Source organism: Micromys minutus (assembly GCF_963924665.1).
Source record: "Micromys minutus genome assembly, chromosome: 15".
NCBI classification, from domain to species: domain Eukaryota; kingdom Metazoa; phylum Chordata; class Mammalia; order Rodentia; family Muridae; genus Micromys; species Micromys minutus.
Window position 1 is genome coordinate 24,938,793 of NC_137984.1, and position 16,294 is coordinate 24,955,086.

At 34.8% G+C, this 16,294-nt stretch overlaps 1 protein-coding gene across 1 annotated transcript in view; it reads right to left on the reverse strand.

The window, feature by feature from the left end:
- Positions 1-16,294, reverse strand: part of NAALADL2 (N-acetylated alpha-linked acidic dipeptidase like 2) — a gene marked incomplete at its 3' end in the record, with an annotated part of 819,915 nt that overhangs the window by 326,391 nt on the left and 477,230 nt on the right. Inside the window, exon 6 of the mRNA XM_080929559.1 lies at positions 15,097-15,240. Within this exon, the coding sequence (XP_080785685.1) occupies positions 15,097-15,240 (144 nt within the window). The remainder of the gene's footprint in view (positions 1-15,096; positions 15,241-16,294) is intronic.

Consider the following 16,294-nt stretch of genomic DNA (forward strand, 5'->3'; position numbering starts at 1 on the left):
TCTGTATTCAAAATGCATATGTGTGTTTGTGTGTGTGTGTGTATGCAGTCTATTTTCTTTCACTCCAACAGAGCCATGATCACCTTTAAATTTTAGTAACAAATCTTTCTAAAATTTTGGCTAACCTAACATTCTAAAGGTCCCTTTACCACTGCTGCCATTACTAAAGTAAACAACCCACTGACAAGGCAAAGTGCCTGTTCAAAGCAGCAACAATAAGTATCCTGTATTTTGGACAAGAAATAATTTAGCTCTCTGCAGCATATTCTACAGGACAAATTAGAGAAAGCAACAAAATTATCCCTAAAGGAAAAATGGCTTAGAAAGTAAAGATAAATTTGCAGCTGTTCAGATGGAAAAAGCTGATTGAGAATCATTATCACCGTGCAAGTGATACAGATAGGATCCATAGGATGTATGTAATGGCTGCGCTCAAATCACATGGACAGACACTGCGAGAAGAGAGTAATTACTAAGTAGGACAGAAATCAGGTTAGTCAGGCCTCCCCATGCCTGCTGGGCTAAAGCTCTATTGCAACGTGATTTCAAAAACTTTTCTTTTCAGGCATTTATTTTCTTCTCTAAATCTCCAGGGACAGTCTTTGTAAAACCCAAGAATATTTTTTTTCTTCCTAGAACAGCATCTAATAACAAAGAACCCCTTGATACTGAAACTACCTACTGAACCAGCGGAAAATGAAGGTGCTTTAGAGTAGTTTTGTAAAACCTGGAGGAATTGCTGCTTATACCATTGATTCAGGAAGGGATAGACTAGATCCTGACCTGAAAAGGTGTCCTGTAATAAGCTATGAAAGAGTAAAATGGTACTTAGATGGAAACGAGAGCTCACATACGAGATGTACATGCATAACTAAATAAAGATGGCACAATAAACTGCTAATACACCCCACAAAGTCTCCACATTTTAACACACATGATGTCATAAATGCTCTAACTATATCCTGGAAGATACCTAAACTTGTTAAGAATGAGGAACGAGGCTACAATCATTAAGCAACTGTTAAATAATGTAGAAAAATTCTAAGAAATATACCAAAGGATAGATCAGTTTTGAAAAACAAATGCATACAAAGTCTTGTTGCTAGTATGGAAAATATTTCTTGAAAATCAACAGAAGTGATAGAAACAGAAATCAAGCAAGTACAACCAAAAGGTATAATAAATAAAAATGTGAGCCTTATGAATAATATCAGAAGCAGTATATAGATGAGAAACAAATGGAGAAAAGAATTGAAAATATATAGGAAAAAAAGAAAACACCCGTATATGTTAGAGAAAAATGTAAAAGATCAGAGAAACAATCTGAATGTTGTCAAAGTGAAATACAAATATCCCCTGGAGACACACACAAGGAGGGGAGGTAGGCAGCGAGAGACAGATACTGGAGCAGCAGGAGGAAGCAGAGATAGACAGAGAATGAGAAGAAGCCGTGATGAGGTTCATGAGGGACATGGAGAACACAGGTGAATGTAAGAGCTGACAACATGCACTGCTCACAGCTAGACTCTGAGTGTTTGGTAGCTCTTTACAGCAGGAGCTGGAAGAACATTAGTACAGGAGCAAGAGTTTCTGAAAGTGAGTGTACGACCTGTCAGACTACAATAAGTTGAGAATAATGGTTTTTGTAAACATAGGAGAAACATCAGCTGTTTTATACAGATGAACTGATCTCATTACTTAGTACATGTAATATCATAGGAAGCAAATATCTGTCAGGCAAAAGACTTACATGACATGGAAATACAGGTGATCATTGGAGATAGTCCTATGTATGATTGGTAGCTGCATGAGTGGATAGATACGAGTATGCATCAAGTTACCACTTACTTCAGTGTATTGATATATTTTATAAATTTGGGTTGAAATATAATATGAAAAATAGCCATTTTCTAAGCCTTATTACTTGAGTGGTTTTGAAAAATATAAAACTTTCCAAAGGCCAAAAACACAGGCAGCATGTCTTACTTTCTAGACGACAATCTCTCTTAAAAAATATATTTTTAATTTTTTTTTGAGAAATGCCTGTCAGCAAGGCTAAGATGGAAAAAGTACAATATAATTTTGAAAATTGCATTCTACCAGAAACTATGAAAGGGTGTAAGAAAAATGTGAACTTCCAAAAGAATGCAGGCTGAGGTTGCAATTCTGGGCAAGCTTTGATAATTGCATTTAAAGAGAACTAAAGTATTTACTTGAGGATTTTAAAATGATAAACACAAAGTCAGGGTGAAAAAGTGTAGGACGACAGGAAGGAATTTAGAAGGGAGTGATGTGGAGGGTGGATTTGATGAAAACAAATTATATGCATGTATATAATTACTGTACACTGAAAGGTTGGGGAAAATTTAAAAGAATATTTCCTGACATGAGCACATTAAAAACAATTCTAGTTTATAAAATTCTATTGAAAGATGTGATTGAAAAAAAAATCAAGAAAGCTAGCTGTGTTGTTGCATGACTTAAGACTCCAGGACTAGAAGGTAGAAGTGGAGAGAAAGACTTCAAGGCCAGCCCTGTCTACTCAGTGGGCTTGAGAATAGCTTGTGAGAGCCAATAATAAATAGACTCAACAGGTTGTATTTATGCATGTGTTTATTTATGTGTTTGTGTGCAAATGATGCTTAAAGGAGAAAAGGTTGAGAAAGGGGGACGTGTGGAAGTGTACCTTTTCATTCAAATGAAAGAATGGCCCGGACAATACCACTTAGTGGTAGACACAACACTGTCTCAGCACATGGGAGATAAGTTGATATGCAGGACAACAAAATTATTTAACTAAAACTAAGTGCTAGTAGAAAAGGAATAGCTGTTATTTTAACAAATTCCATAATTTTCAATAAACTAACCATCAAGCACAACACGTAGGCTTCAATTAAATTCTGATTGAATAAACCACAGTTTCTTTCTCGATAACAAAAATATTTAAACCTGGAGAAATTCACAGAATGACAGTTTGGTTAAATGTGACTGGAGTCATATTTATAGGGTTTTCATTCCCTCTTCTTTCTGACAATCTACAAAGTGTTCATTGAAACCCATGAAATTTTCTTTGGAGAACTTTGGTAATAGGAGCGGCATGGAGGCAATGTGTCAGAGCAAGCACAATAAAAGAAAATCTGCCTCAAGTTGTCTAATCAGTTATGGGTTTGTTTAGACTGTTGTCTCTGAATTTGTGTATAATAGCAAACTTCTGTAACAAAATAGTTAAGGTAATCCCAGCAAAGGTATTGTATTATAACTTATTAAATTAGTTGGGAAAATAAATACTAATTAAATAATAATTCAATGTCTGGATTTATAAATAATAGAAATTCCAATCAAATTAGAAAAAATATTCCTTCACCACGGAGTGAAATTGTTACAAGTAACTGAACAACACCATCAGTAATTCAGTCATCACTCCAACAATAAAGAATAGTAGGTAGAAGTAGTAGAAATGTAGGTAGGATGGATACATCTGTTCAGACATGTTCTGGAAAAGAAACATGGAAATGTGTATCTTTAATAAAGATAGCAACTTAAGCAAGGTACTCCATGTAGTAGTAGGTCCAGTGATAGAGCAAAATGATACCATGTTATATGAAAGATGCAATGGAAAAGACACAGCAGTACTACTGCCAATTTTCATAGTCTGAAGGAATTAATTGGAAAGTTGCAGACAGAGTAATCTGAAGAACTGGTCTGAAAATGAAAGAAGCAATGGCTGAAATGAGAAGAGAAAACAGATTCAGGGAAAAGGAGAAGGGGCACTGCTAAGTAATCCCTGAGCTTGATTTGAGATTCCTCCAACTGTGACTTCATTAAAATGATAGACACCAATTTAAAGGTGCCAGTGGAGTATATAGCAGAAAGGTGTTATTGGTTATAATGGTTGTGTTATTGGTTATAATGGTTGTGTTGTTTGGTATAATTGTTGTGCTATTGGTTAAAATGGTCATGTTAGTGGTTGTAGTGATTGTATTATTGGTTATAATGGTTGTGTTATTGGTAGTAATAATTGGGTTAGTCATTATGATTGTTGTATATGTGCTAATAATAGTTGTGTAATTGGTTATCATTGTTGTGCTATTGTTTACGATAGTTGTTTATTGCTTATAATTGTGGTATTATTGGTTATAATGGGGGTGTTATTGGATATAATGTTTATGTTATTGGTTTTAATAATTGTGTTAATGTTTAAAATGTTCATATTATTGTTTATAATGTTTGCGTTACTTATTGTGGGAGGGTTCAGATATAGGAGCAACTTAATCTGCAGTTTGCTTTTTAGTATCTAAGAGAATACAATTTTTGTTATACTTCCAAGTTTAAATTAATACTAATTTTATTTCAAAATGAAAAAATAATTTTTGGGATTTGACATGAGAAAGTTTTGAAAAAACTCCACTGCAATTTATTATTAGGATACACATGTGTGGTTGTTCAAATCCCTAAATTACCTTTCCAATTCACATTACCAAATAGTTTCTGTCTTTCATATTGTAAAAACAACACCTTTAAACTATGACATCCAAAGTTCAAAAGATTCCAACATGACAGAATTTGATTCACTTATAAACCTTTCTATTAAAATAGGGTTAGTGGTGTCAGAGTTGAGAAACATGAAATAGAGTATCCTACTGGATTCCTTAATTCCATCTGAACAACAGAAACTGAGAAAACTTGAAAAATCATCATATACTACTACAAAAGCTTATACTAAACAAAGCTGGAAAATCTAGAGAAATTGAACAAATTTCTAAACAGAAACCAGATAACAAAGTTAAAACAGTCCCACAAAATGTAAAGATACAAAAGCAGTCTTCAAAATCCTCCCAAACAAAAAAAAGCCCAGGACCAGAATCGTTCAGTGCAGAATTCTAACAGACTTTCATAGAAGAGCCAATACCAATACTCTCCAAACTAATCCACAAAATAGAAACAGAAGGAACACAACCCAACTTATTCTTCAAAGCTACAATTTTGCTCATATCTAAACCAAACAAAGACCCTACAAAGAGAACCTTAGAATAATTTCCCTCATAAACACTGAGGCAAAAAGACTCAATAAAATTCTTGCAAACTAAATCCAAGAACAGATCAAGATGATCATTCAGCATGATCAAGTAGGCTTCATCCCTGGAAAGCAGGGATGTTTCAATATATGGAAATCCATTAACATAATCAATCATATAAGCAAACTCAAAGAAAAAAAACACATGATCATCTCACTAGATACTGAGAAAGCATTAAATTCAACATTTGTTCATGTTAAAAGTCTTTGAAAGAGCAGGATTCAAAGTTCCATACCTAAACATTGTAAAAGCAATATTCATCAAACCAGAAGCAAACATCAAACTAAATAGTAAGAAACTTGAAGCAATCCTGCTAACATCAGGGACTAGACAGGGCTTCCCACTCTCCCTTTACCTATTCAATATAGTACTGGAAGTCCTGGCCAGAGAAATTAGACAACAAAGGGAACTCAAAAGGATAAAAATCAGCAGGAAAGAAGTAAAATATCACTATTACTCAATGATATGATAGAATACTTAAGTGACCCCAAATCTTCCAACGGAGAACTTTCACAGCTGATAAACAACTTCAGCAAAGTGGCTGGTTATAAAATTAACTCAAACAAATCATTAGCCTTCTTACACTTGAAAGATAATCATGCTGAGAAAGAAATTAGGGAAAATATAATTCTATTTACAATAGTCACAAACAATATGAAATAAATTGGGGTGACCATAACTAAGTAAGTGAAAGATCTGTATGATAAGAGTTTCAGATCTCTGAAGAAGAAATTTGAAGATTTCAGAAACTAAACAGTTCTTCCGTGCTCACGTATTGGAGGATCATCATTGTAAAAATGGTCATCTTACTAAAAGCAATCTACAGATTCAGTGCAATCCCATCAAAATTCCAAATCAACTCTTCATACAGTTGGAAAGAGCAATTTGCATATTCATCTGGAATAACGTAAAACCTAGGATAGCGAAATTCATTCTCGACAACAAAAACCTTCTGCAGGCATTACCATCCCTGTCTCATGCTATATTATAAAGCAATTGTGTTAAAATCTACATGGTATTGGTACAGAGACAGGCAGGTATATCAATAGACAGAATTCAAGACCCAGAAATGAACCCTCACACTGTTGGCACTTAATCTTTGACAAAGTAGCTAAAAACATTCAGTGGAAAAAGGACAGTCACTTCAACAAATTGTGGTGGTTCAACTGGCAGTCAACATGCAGGAAAATGCAAATTGATTGATCTTTTCTTATCTCCTTGTACAAAGCTCAAGTGCAATTGGATCAAAGATCTCCACATAAAACCAGGTACACTGAAACTATTAGAAGAGAAAGTGAAGAAAAAGCTTAAAACAAGTAGGCACAGGGAGAAATTACCTGAACAGAACACCAATTGCTTATGTTCTAAGATCAAGAATTGATGAATGGGATCTTATAAAAATTGCAAAGCTTCTGTAAGGCTACAAGAAATTGTCAAGACAATGGAAAAGAAAAGCCAATGGACTGGAAAAGGTCTTTACCAATCTCACATCTGATAGAGATCTAATATCCAATATATACAAAGAACTCAAGAAGTTACACTCCAAAGAATCAATCTTATTAAAAATGGGGTATATAGGTAAGCAAAAAATTCTCAGCTGAGGAATACTGAATGGCCAAGAAGCAACTCAAGAAGTATTCAGCATCCCTAGTCTTCAGAGAAACACAGATCAAAACAACCCAGAGATTTTACCTCACACCAGTCAGAATGGCTAAGATCATAAACACAGATGACAGCAAATGCTGGCAAGGATGCTGAGAAAGAGGAACACTTCTCCACTGTTTGTGGGGTTTGTAAACTGGTACAACCACTCTGGAAATCAGTCAGACTGTTCTTCAGAAAATTGAAAATAGTACTACCTAAAAACCCAGCTATTTCATTTCTGGGCATAAACCCCAAAGATGCTCCAACATATTATAAGGACACATGCTCCACCATGTTCATAGCAGCCAGAAGCTGAAAAAAACTTAGAGGTATTTCAACAGAAGAATTGATACAGGAAGTCTGGTACTTTTACACAATGGAGTACCACTCAGCTATTAGAAACAATGACTTTACCAATTTCTAGGCAAATGAATGGAACTAGATAATATCATCATGAGTGAGGTAACCAATTCACAGAAAATACACATGATATACAGTCAGTGATAATTAGATACTAGTCCCAGAAAACTCTAAATACTCAAGAAACAACTCACAGACATTATCAAGATAAGATAAGAAAGGCCAAAATGTGGAAGCCTCAGTTCTTCTTAGAGAAAAATTTTAAAAAAGAAAAAATATGTATTTATTATATATTTTTATATAACAAATATTGTGGACTATAATAGTAATTTATAAAATACATAAATTTAAAAAATAACCTACAATTAGAAAATTCAAAGGAAAATCAAGTCTTGCTTTAAAAATCAGTACTCCATATAATGGACAATTTTCTATTCACACTCTATTAACAAAGTTAAATTAAGATCAGATAAATTATTTAAACAGGGTGAGGAGGTAAAATCAACTGCAGGACAAGGAGGCACCTGCTTAGTTGTGACTTACAACTTTGGGGATTTTGACCCTGAAAAAGCCAACTTCTGGTACCTTGCAGGGGTTGCCTTATAGTAATAAAACCTATCAACAAAATATTCAACCCCAAATTAATCCTACCTACAAAAATAAATGCAGTAATGGGGAATGGAACAGAGACCGAAGTAATGGCCAACCAATAAACAGCCCAAATTGAGACCCATCCCAAAGACAAACCCCAATCCTTCACACCATTAATAATATTCTATTATGCTTACAACCAGGAGCAACTTGCTCATTGAGAAGTTCCACTCAGTGGCTGAATATGACAGATACTGATCCCTACAGCTAATGAGTGGATAGAGCTTCAGGACTCTTATGAAAGAATTGGAAGAATTTTGGGCTCCAATGGTGACAGGAACTCCCCAGAAGACCAACAGTGTCAATTAACCTGGATCCTTTGGGGCTCTCAAATGCTGAAACCTCAATCAAAAAAACATAAACAGGATATACGTAGGCCTCCTCCTGCACATATGTAGCAGATGTGCTACTTGGTCTATGTTCCTGAGCTAGTATAATGGGGACTAAACTGTTGCCTGGTAGAGGATATATTCTTTTAGCTGGGCTTCCTTGTTAGTCCTCAATGTATGGGGTGGCTCTTAACCTAATGAAGTATTACTGTGCACTGATGGAAGGATAACAAGTGGTGGGGGGCATTTAGCATAGAAGAGGAAGAATTGTATGAGGGATGACTTAGAGGGGGCAGTGAGTATGATATAATATAAATATATTAGAGTTTTAAAAAAGGAATTATATTTTTTTTCTTTGTTTTATATTGGATAGTTCAAGAATAAAACGCTGCACTTGAAATGTGAACTATTAACTGAAATTTGGTTTTTGCTATGCTAATACTGGTTGCTCCCAGAGACCTCATGCAAACTCAAGTGATACTTTGTGACTTTGCTACCCAACCAAGTTATCCCTGATTGGTGAATAAAGGTGTCAACAGTTAATGACTGACCAGAAGAGACATAGATGGGGTTCAGGACTCTTGGGTTTGGAGTCATTGGAGAAAAGAATGTGGATAGAAAAGATGCTGCCATAGGGTAAGAATCTTAAAATAATGACAATGTGGGTTAGCTTATTAGAGTTAAGAGAAGCTTAGATGAAAATGGCAAGCTATATAATGGGATTGTTGGATGAAAAATAGACATAATAGCATAGAAAATAAATGTTTGTCCAACACTTGTTTTGATTAACAATTATTGTAAATATAAAGGTTGCATGTTGTTTATATCAGGGAACTAAATCGTCAAAGGTAGAGTAGAAATGCTATATTAAAAAAAACGCTTTATTGAGATTAAATATTTTTAACAACAATTATGTTTACAGAGACTTATTTAAACAAATATTAAGACATAGAAAAAATGAAAGCAAAATGTTAAAACTGGTACACCATAAAGTTACCCAAATACCAAAAATAAACAAAGCAATAATCAATTTTAGGATAAATAATTTTCAGACTAAACACAATTGAAAGCATGTGCTTCTAGGCAAAGCGAATGTCAATTTATTCTCTGAGTGAGTCTGCTAAACCCTAGTAAGTCTTTGGATCATAAACAATTATGAACTGAGCTCAAATAAGGTAATATTTGAACTGCCATTGAAATAAATAGATTATACTCACAGTAAGTGGGGCATTTTTCAGATTGCCAAGATATATATTACTTGCAAATTTCAATAGAGAAATTTAAACCAAATTTATTACATAGAATACATGGAATACTCAAATACCTATAGGGCACAGATCAGAACCTAGACTACATGAGAAACTTCAAAGAGTTGAAATATAGAAAGAAAGAATAAGCAATGTTTTCTAATGAAGATTAGTTTATTCATTCTGTGCAGAGGTTTTATATTTTAATGACTAGTAGCAAGGACATAGTAAAGTCTGACAGGAAGGAAAGGGACGATTCAACCTAAGACAACCTCAGTAACTTGTCAAGGAAGAGTGTGTGTTGGGATAGAGTCTTAAGGAGAAGAAGCTGTGAACCTTAACAGCTTAGGCATGCAAATAGAAGACATATTTGAACATCTATGAAAAGAACAATAACAAAATTTTGTATAGTGTAACAGAATATAAAAACATAGAAACAGCAACGAATTTCTAGTAGGTTGTAACTTTGTAAATGACAACATCTGTCCACTGTGAAAAATATCATCAAAATTGATGGCATTTGTTGTATTAGATTTTATAACTCATATAAACTCCAAAGTTTAGTTGGGGGTTCTGTTATCTGTCAAGAGTAGAGAAAAGCTTAAAAGTAATATGGTAAGAATATAAGAAGGCTACAAAAATAGCAATAAAAAATCACACTAAAATATTGAATATTATAGGTGAAAACAATTTTGCTTCAAAGAATGTATCTCAGATTGTCCTCCAGGATTTAATAAACAAAAAATTATGCTGAATAATTTCTAATAGCTAATGGATGAAAAGGAACACTGGAAACCTGGGAAGTTCAAGACAAATGACAGTACTGTCACCCTGGGTAAACCCTACCTTCACTCCCCAGGAAATAGGTCTGACTCTACTGTCTGTGGACTTTGGACAATAGGTCTCACACCTGTGTTCTCTATTTCAGATCCTTCATGAACAGTCCTTCAAAGAGAATTCTGAAGCTCTTTTCCCTTTTATCCAGGACTTCAGACTGACAACTCATGAATGCTGATCTCTAGTTCCACAGCTTACTCGGTTCTTAGCTTCCAGCCCAGACTCCTATGTTCACTGAGCAGTTAGCTGCTTGAATATTTCAAAATATAGGTGTCACTACTAAGGAGTATAACAATTTATAACATCGAGCCTCCATTTTCAATCAGACATGTCTCAACAAATGTGATGTAACATTGATTTTACACAGATATATGATGTATAGAATTGTGTTCACAAACTAAATTGATGCCCATTTTCTTCTGAGAGAGTTTCTTTCATATCTGCGACTAGTAATAAAACTAAAGTGTAGATAAGAGATCCCCATGGTCTGTATATATAGGGATTCATCTCAAGAATATGATGTTTTTGGAAGCCAATAGCACTTGCAGGAGGAAGTGAGCTTTGGACTTCTTGGCAGCAACTTTGGTTTGACTTGTATCCCTTGGTACCAAGATGTATCCCTGGAGGCAAAAAAAAAAAAAAAAAAAAAAAAAAAAAACCCTCGGTTCTCCACCTTCTCTCTCATTCTTTTATAAAAAGGTTTTATAAGAAACCTCTTGTGAGAGATTTCACAATGATTCCTCTCCGCAGATGTAAAGTTATAAAGACAATCTGACCATGCACTAAAATCCTATCACTGTTAGCCCAGATCAAGCAATCTTAGGTCATTTCAAATATTGCTATTACACTTTTAGGAAAATGACTAGCACAAAAAGCCTATTGCAAAATACATGTGTAATTTTTCTTCTGTAAAAAATAGTAAAGCAATATAAGTAGGCTTATTCATTTATATACTTAAAGATCTTAGTAAAATATATGTTATAAATATACAGATGTATATAATCTACCAGCTCTATAATACTACAGTGTCTATAAACATATATCACAGGATGGGTATATTGTAGTCTAAACACACACACACACACACACACACATACACACACACACACACATACATACATATGCTCTCTTAGATTTTATTCTTTTGGAGCAACCTTGAGGCTAATGTGAATAGTATCAACCATTAGCATCATATGTTGCTAAAATATATTTATGAATCCAACTGATTTAACATTTCTTATTCACAACTATGTTTGAACAATTAAAATGCACTATTAGTTGAGGACTTTTTTATAATAAGAATCTGTAACATCAGTATGTTAAATATTTAGTGAACTCTCTGCTAAGGGAATGTAAATGATTCTTCAATTAGCCATCACCAAATTAAAAGATAACTATTTAAAACATATTTAAAAATTATAAAAAAGCATAAGTGATATGAGCAATTAAATGATGTTAAATTATTCTAACAAAATTAATATTCCCCAGAGAAGTTGTCAAATTATGGATAAAGTAATCAAATACAGATAAACATTTTTTTCTACATTTAAGTTGATATATTTTTAGTTTACTTATACAAAAATGTGTCTTTACTCATAAATTTGATAACAACATTCTCCCTCCAAATACTGAATGGATCTAGTTTGACAAAACTTCTCTTAAAATTTATGTGTGTTATTTTCCATGTCAGTTATATCAACTTTTTTTACAGTTTTTCACTTCAATATTTTCACTGTATCCACAAGTCTTAAACATGAGGCAAAGTTAATATTTAAAAATAGCACTTTTATGTTCTGGTTGAACCCTAAGAAAAAGACTAAGGGCATATTATATTAGTAGATACACTCTCCAAAGAGATACCAAGAAAAAAACCCCAATGTATTCAATGGTTTATTCAATGCCAATTATATGTCTTTACTCTTTTGGTTCACTTCCTAAGAAATCTCCACAGAATTCATTGCTATCTTCTCATTATATCATGATCCTCTATGAATAATGGTGGCATTTCATTCCTTCATTCATCTTCTATATCATTTTTGGTTATAACTGAAAGTCAAATACATTTTTTCACATTTAAAAGAAAATATATTGGCTTGTATTTATGCCCTCTAAAGAATTTTAGCTTCATATATGGCTAATTCACTTAGGGAATAAGAATTCCTCAAACTATCTCTGCCTCTTACCCTTAACCCTCATCTCTGTCCCCATTTCTATTGTTCTCTGTTCCAGAGCTAACCATATTAACCATGGCTCCACAGCCAGCATGATATATTCTCAGGGTTCTAGTGATGAAGCAGAGAGTCCAGAGTATTTGTGGAATTCATTTGTTTGTTTGTTTGTTTTGTGTTTTGCTTTGTGTTTTGTTTTGTTCTGCTTTGTTTAGTTTCTTTTCATTTTTTTCCAGTGTTAAAAGGTGGCAATTTTAAAATAAAGCTTAGAAAGGGAATTTTGGTTTTACTATATTTGATTAGCCTTTGTTAGATGAACTGGTCCAATAGTCTAGCGGCCATAAGAATTTTTTGGCAAAGGTAAAAACCTAAAAGGCAAAGATGTTCATAAAGCACGGGGAATAGACAAAATCAACTACATTGTCTAGATTTTAGAGAATTATGATTCATTGTGTGTTACATAGTAAATATGTAAAATAAACAATTGCACATACAGTCCCCTATTTTGCAATCTTGATTAATTATGATTTTATACCTGCCCTTCAACACTATGCTTGGGAGACTCAATTAATGAATAAAATTAAATTGTGATGTGTTGTAGATTATCTTTAATTTGTAAGCTAGAGTTGCTGCCCTCCTTTAATGTAAAAAACCTTCTTGAAATTTTTTATTGTATCTTTGCACATATATCACCATTAATGCAATTTTAAGAGTGTATGACACACTTAAAATTTAATTAGCTTGGGTGAATCATAAATATGTCTATGGATAATGTTGATGTGATGTGTCAATAACCTCTGTATAAGAATAATTTAATATCAAGCACACAAACACTTGAGATGCTCATTTACTACCTGAAAAAATATAAATATAACAATCTGCTTTCTGAAAACTGAAAACTTGAGAAAGACAAAAATCTTTGCTAAGTTTAAGCACATTTGATTTTTCTAAATCACAGTTTGAATAATGTGATTACTATCTACACAAGAAAAACTTCAGATGGCATAATACTTTAGCAAACCTTCTTTGTTCCTCCTTTGGCAACGGAGTTGTAAAGTTTCAACCCACAATCTCAAATTTCCTTCAAGGCTTTGTATATTTTGTATGTGACTTCATGTTTGAGGGAGAGCTATAGAACATTGTTTCATGTTGTGAAGACATCTGACTGCTTAGAAGGTAATTGACACTATTGTATGATAAGGAGAGACTCACTAATACACGCTTAAGTTTGTAGCATACACAAGAATTGGAGCATATATCCAACTTTGTTTCTCACAAATGTGGGGCTTTTCTGTGTTTCTATAGATTCCAGCACAGGGCATTTAGTGCAGCGGTGATCTGCGGGATGGCAATTCCATCCCAGGATATGTCAGGTCCCTAAGAGGTGGATAGGTACTGAAATGCATAAAGGGCTCCACTCATTCAAGAACTATCAAATCCAGAGCAGCAGGTGGGACTCACTAATAAAATGCATGGACACCAAGCGTGGTTAGCTGACTTTGAAGGTGAGCCGACTTTGATCCTAGGACTTATTTGCTGGATGGAGTAAACTGACTCCTAAAGGGTATCCTATTATCTCTCAACACATGCTCTGGCATATGAACCCATATGCACACACACACACACACACACACACACACACACACACACACACACACACACACACACAAACACACACACACAATGCAGAAAAGCATATCTGTCTCTAACATCCAGAAATATTGACTTTGAAAAAAAAAAGTCAAACTATTTTAAGATATTTGTAGTTAACTGGAAACCAGAAGGTATTGATCACTGCTCATAGAACCCAAGATCTGGACACACACACAAAACTGCAAAAGCACCAAAGTGTTAGTTTACAGTGGCCAGAGACATATTTTGCAATATGTAAAGACAATCTTCTCTTCAGAATTTTAACGCTGAAGCTGCAGGCAGAGAAAAAGAAGATGCAGCCTAGGACTTTCATCCTACCAAAGTAGCTTAGCTGCTTCAGTTTTATCCTGCAAAGTCCAAGAAGGCCTGACAAACAGCAACTCGGAACGAGAAGCATCTCCTGGGCAATGGTGCGTATAGACAGAGGGATTTCTTTAGTCAATTGCAGGAATTACACGTTAATGCTTTATACTGAAAGACTTCATACCCCAGATAGCTACTGCTCTCCACTGAATCTTGGCAGTCAGTGAGACTGCCTAGGGCAGCCGCTGTCCCAGCAGTAAGCCTGCCAGAGCTGAACCCGTGAAGCCATGCCAAGGATGTACAAAATGCTTCATTTGTGAAGCAACTTTCTTTGGAGCAAATCAAACTCAGTCTTTTTTTTCCCCCTTGAAAGAAAATATTTCATTTGAGTCAATCCCTTAGGCTTTAATCATAATTACACATCAAAACCAACCTCATAGAGCCACAGAATGAGATGAGTCCTCATCCCACCAAAAATCAGTAGTTTTGAAATAAATAATTCTAGACGTTTTAATTTAAGAGATATTTTTTAATGTCCAAAGTACTTAATGTATTCTCCAGATGTGCTGAAGCACGAATTGCCTTGCTATTATGTATAAAGTTCTAGAGAGCTATAGGTATCATTAATATGTGTAATTAATTCTAGAGGGCTGTATGCATTATGATGTGTATGTTCTAAAGGACTCTAGACATTATTATTTTATGGAAGTTCTAGAGAGTTGTAGGCATCATGGTTATGTGGGTGTCCTAGAGGGCTACCAGCATGACTTTCTAGGCTCAGTTTGGGCAAAGACTTAATCACCATATGTCTAAGCACATGTTGCCTTACCATTCTGCGGAAGTTCCAGAGGGCGGCAGACATCTTTATCCATTCTCAGTTTTGGCAAAGAGATGAGCACTTTAGCGAGGGATGCAGAGATGGGCTGCACTAACAGGGAGGTAATGTTTGGTCGGTTGTGTCTAAAGCTTCCATCTGTATTCAAAGGAGAAAAACACTGAATAATTACCAAACAGAAACTGAAAACAATCACAGACAATTCTTTCCAGTCGAGTGGATGATGCTTCCTTACTCCTCAATTATATCCTGTGAGACTCTATAAAATTTAGTCTGAATAACATTCTGAACATTCGTTAACCACATGCATATACACTTGCCACAGATTCTATGAATATGACTTAATAAGGTAACAAGCAAGAGATCCAGGAATGCACAAGAAACAAACAGCAGAGGATGGATGAATTGCACGAGCTGGAACAATTACAGAGCAGCTAACATAGTGGATCCCGAGACTGGCAGTGGAGCTGTGATGAGGAGACAGAAAAGCAATGTGGCTTGAAGCACAGAATTCAGATGGTCCATGAACTGGCAACTCCTTCACAGATGAGGAAAGGGTAGCCTAGGAGGTGCGGTATGAAGAATGTCTCTGTTCTTTGCATGCACAGTGTGGATGCCTGGCTCTGCCTCATGTGACTGTGAAGTGATGGGACAGAAGAGGACATCTTTAGATAATGGTTGGATACTGTAAGGGGTGCTGAGCATCCACATGTATCACTCTGCACAGTGCCACCAGGCAACAGAACACTGGTTAAAGGCAGATATAAAGAAACCAGAAGAAAATCTTAAAGTAAATGAAAATCAGGCAGCCACTGGTAAAATTAACTTGTCTAAGAACTCCTCTATTTCATCCAATATTGGATGAATCGTACTCACATCTAAACCTAAAATCAACTTAATTTTGCCATTCTTGACAATGAGCTCTTGGCCAAAGTCATCTTCACAGAGGCATGAGTATGTGAGAAGAATGGATAGGAAAACTTCCAAAAATCAGGATGACGGGGGATGTAGATGTCAGCTAAAGACTCCAGGGGAAATTTACTGTATTATTAGAGTTAGGGTTTAAAAGATTCTCAGACATAAGGAATATATGAATTCTCCGAAGTAAGACAGTGATTACCTTTAACGGGACCAAAGTTTTGAGGAAAAGAAAAAAGACAGTAATGCAGTATGAGGAGAAGTGGTATAATCA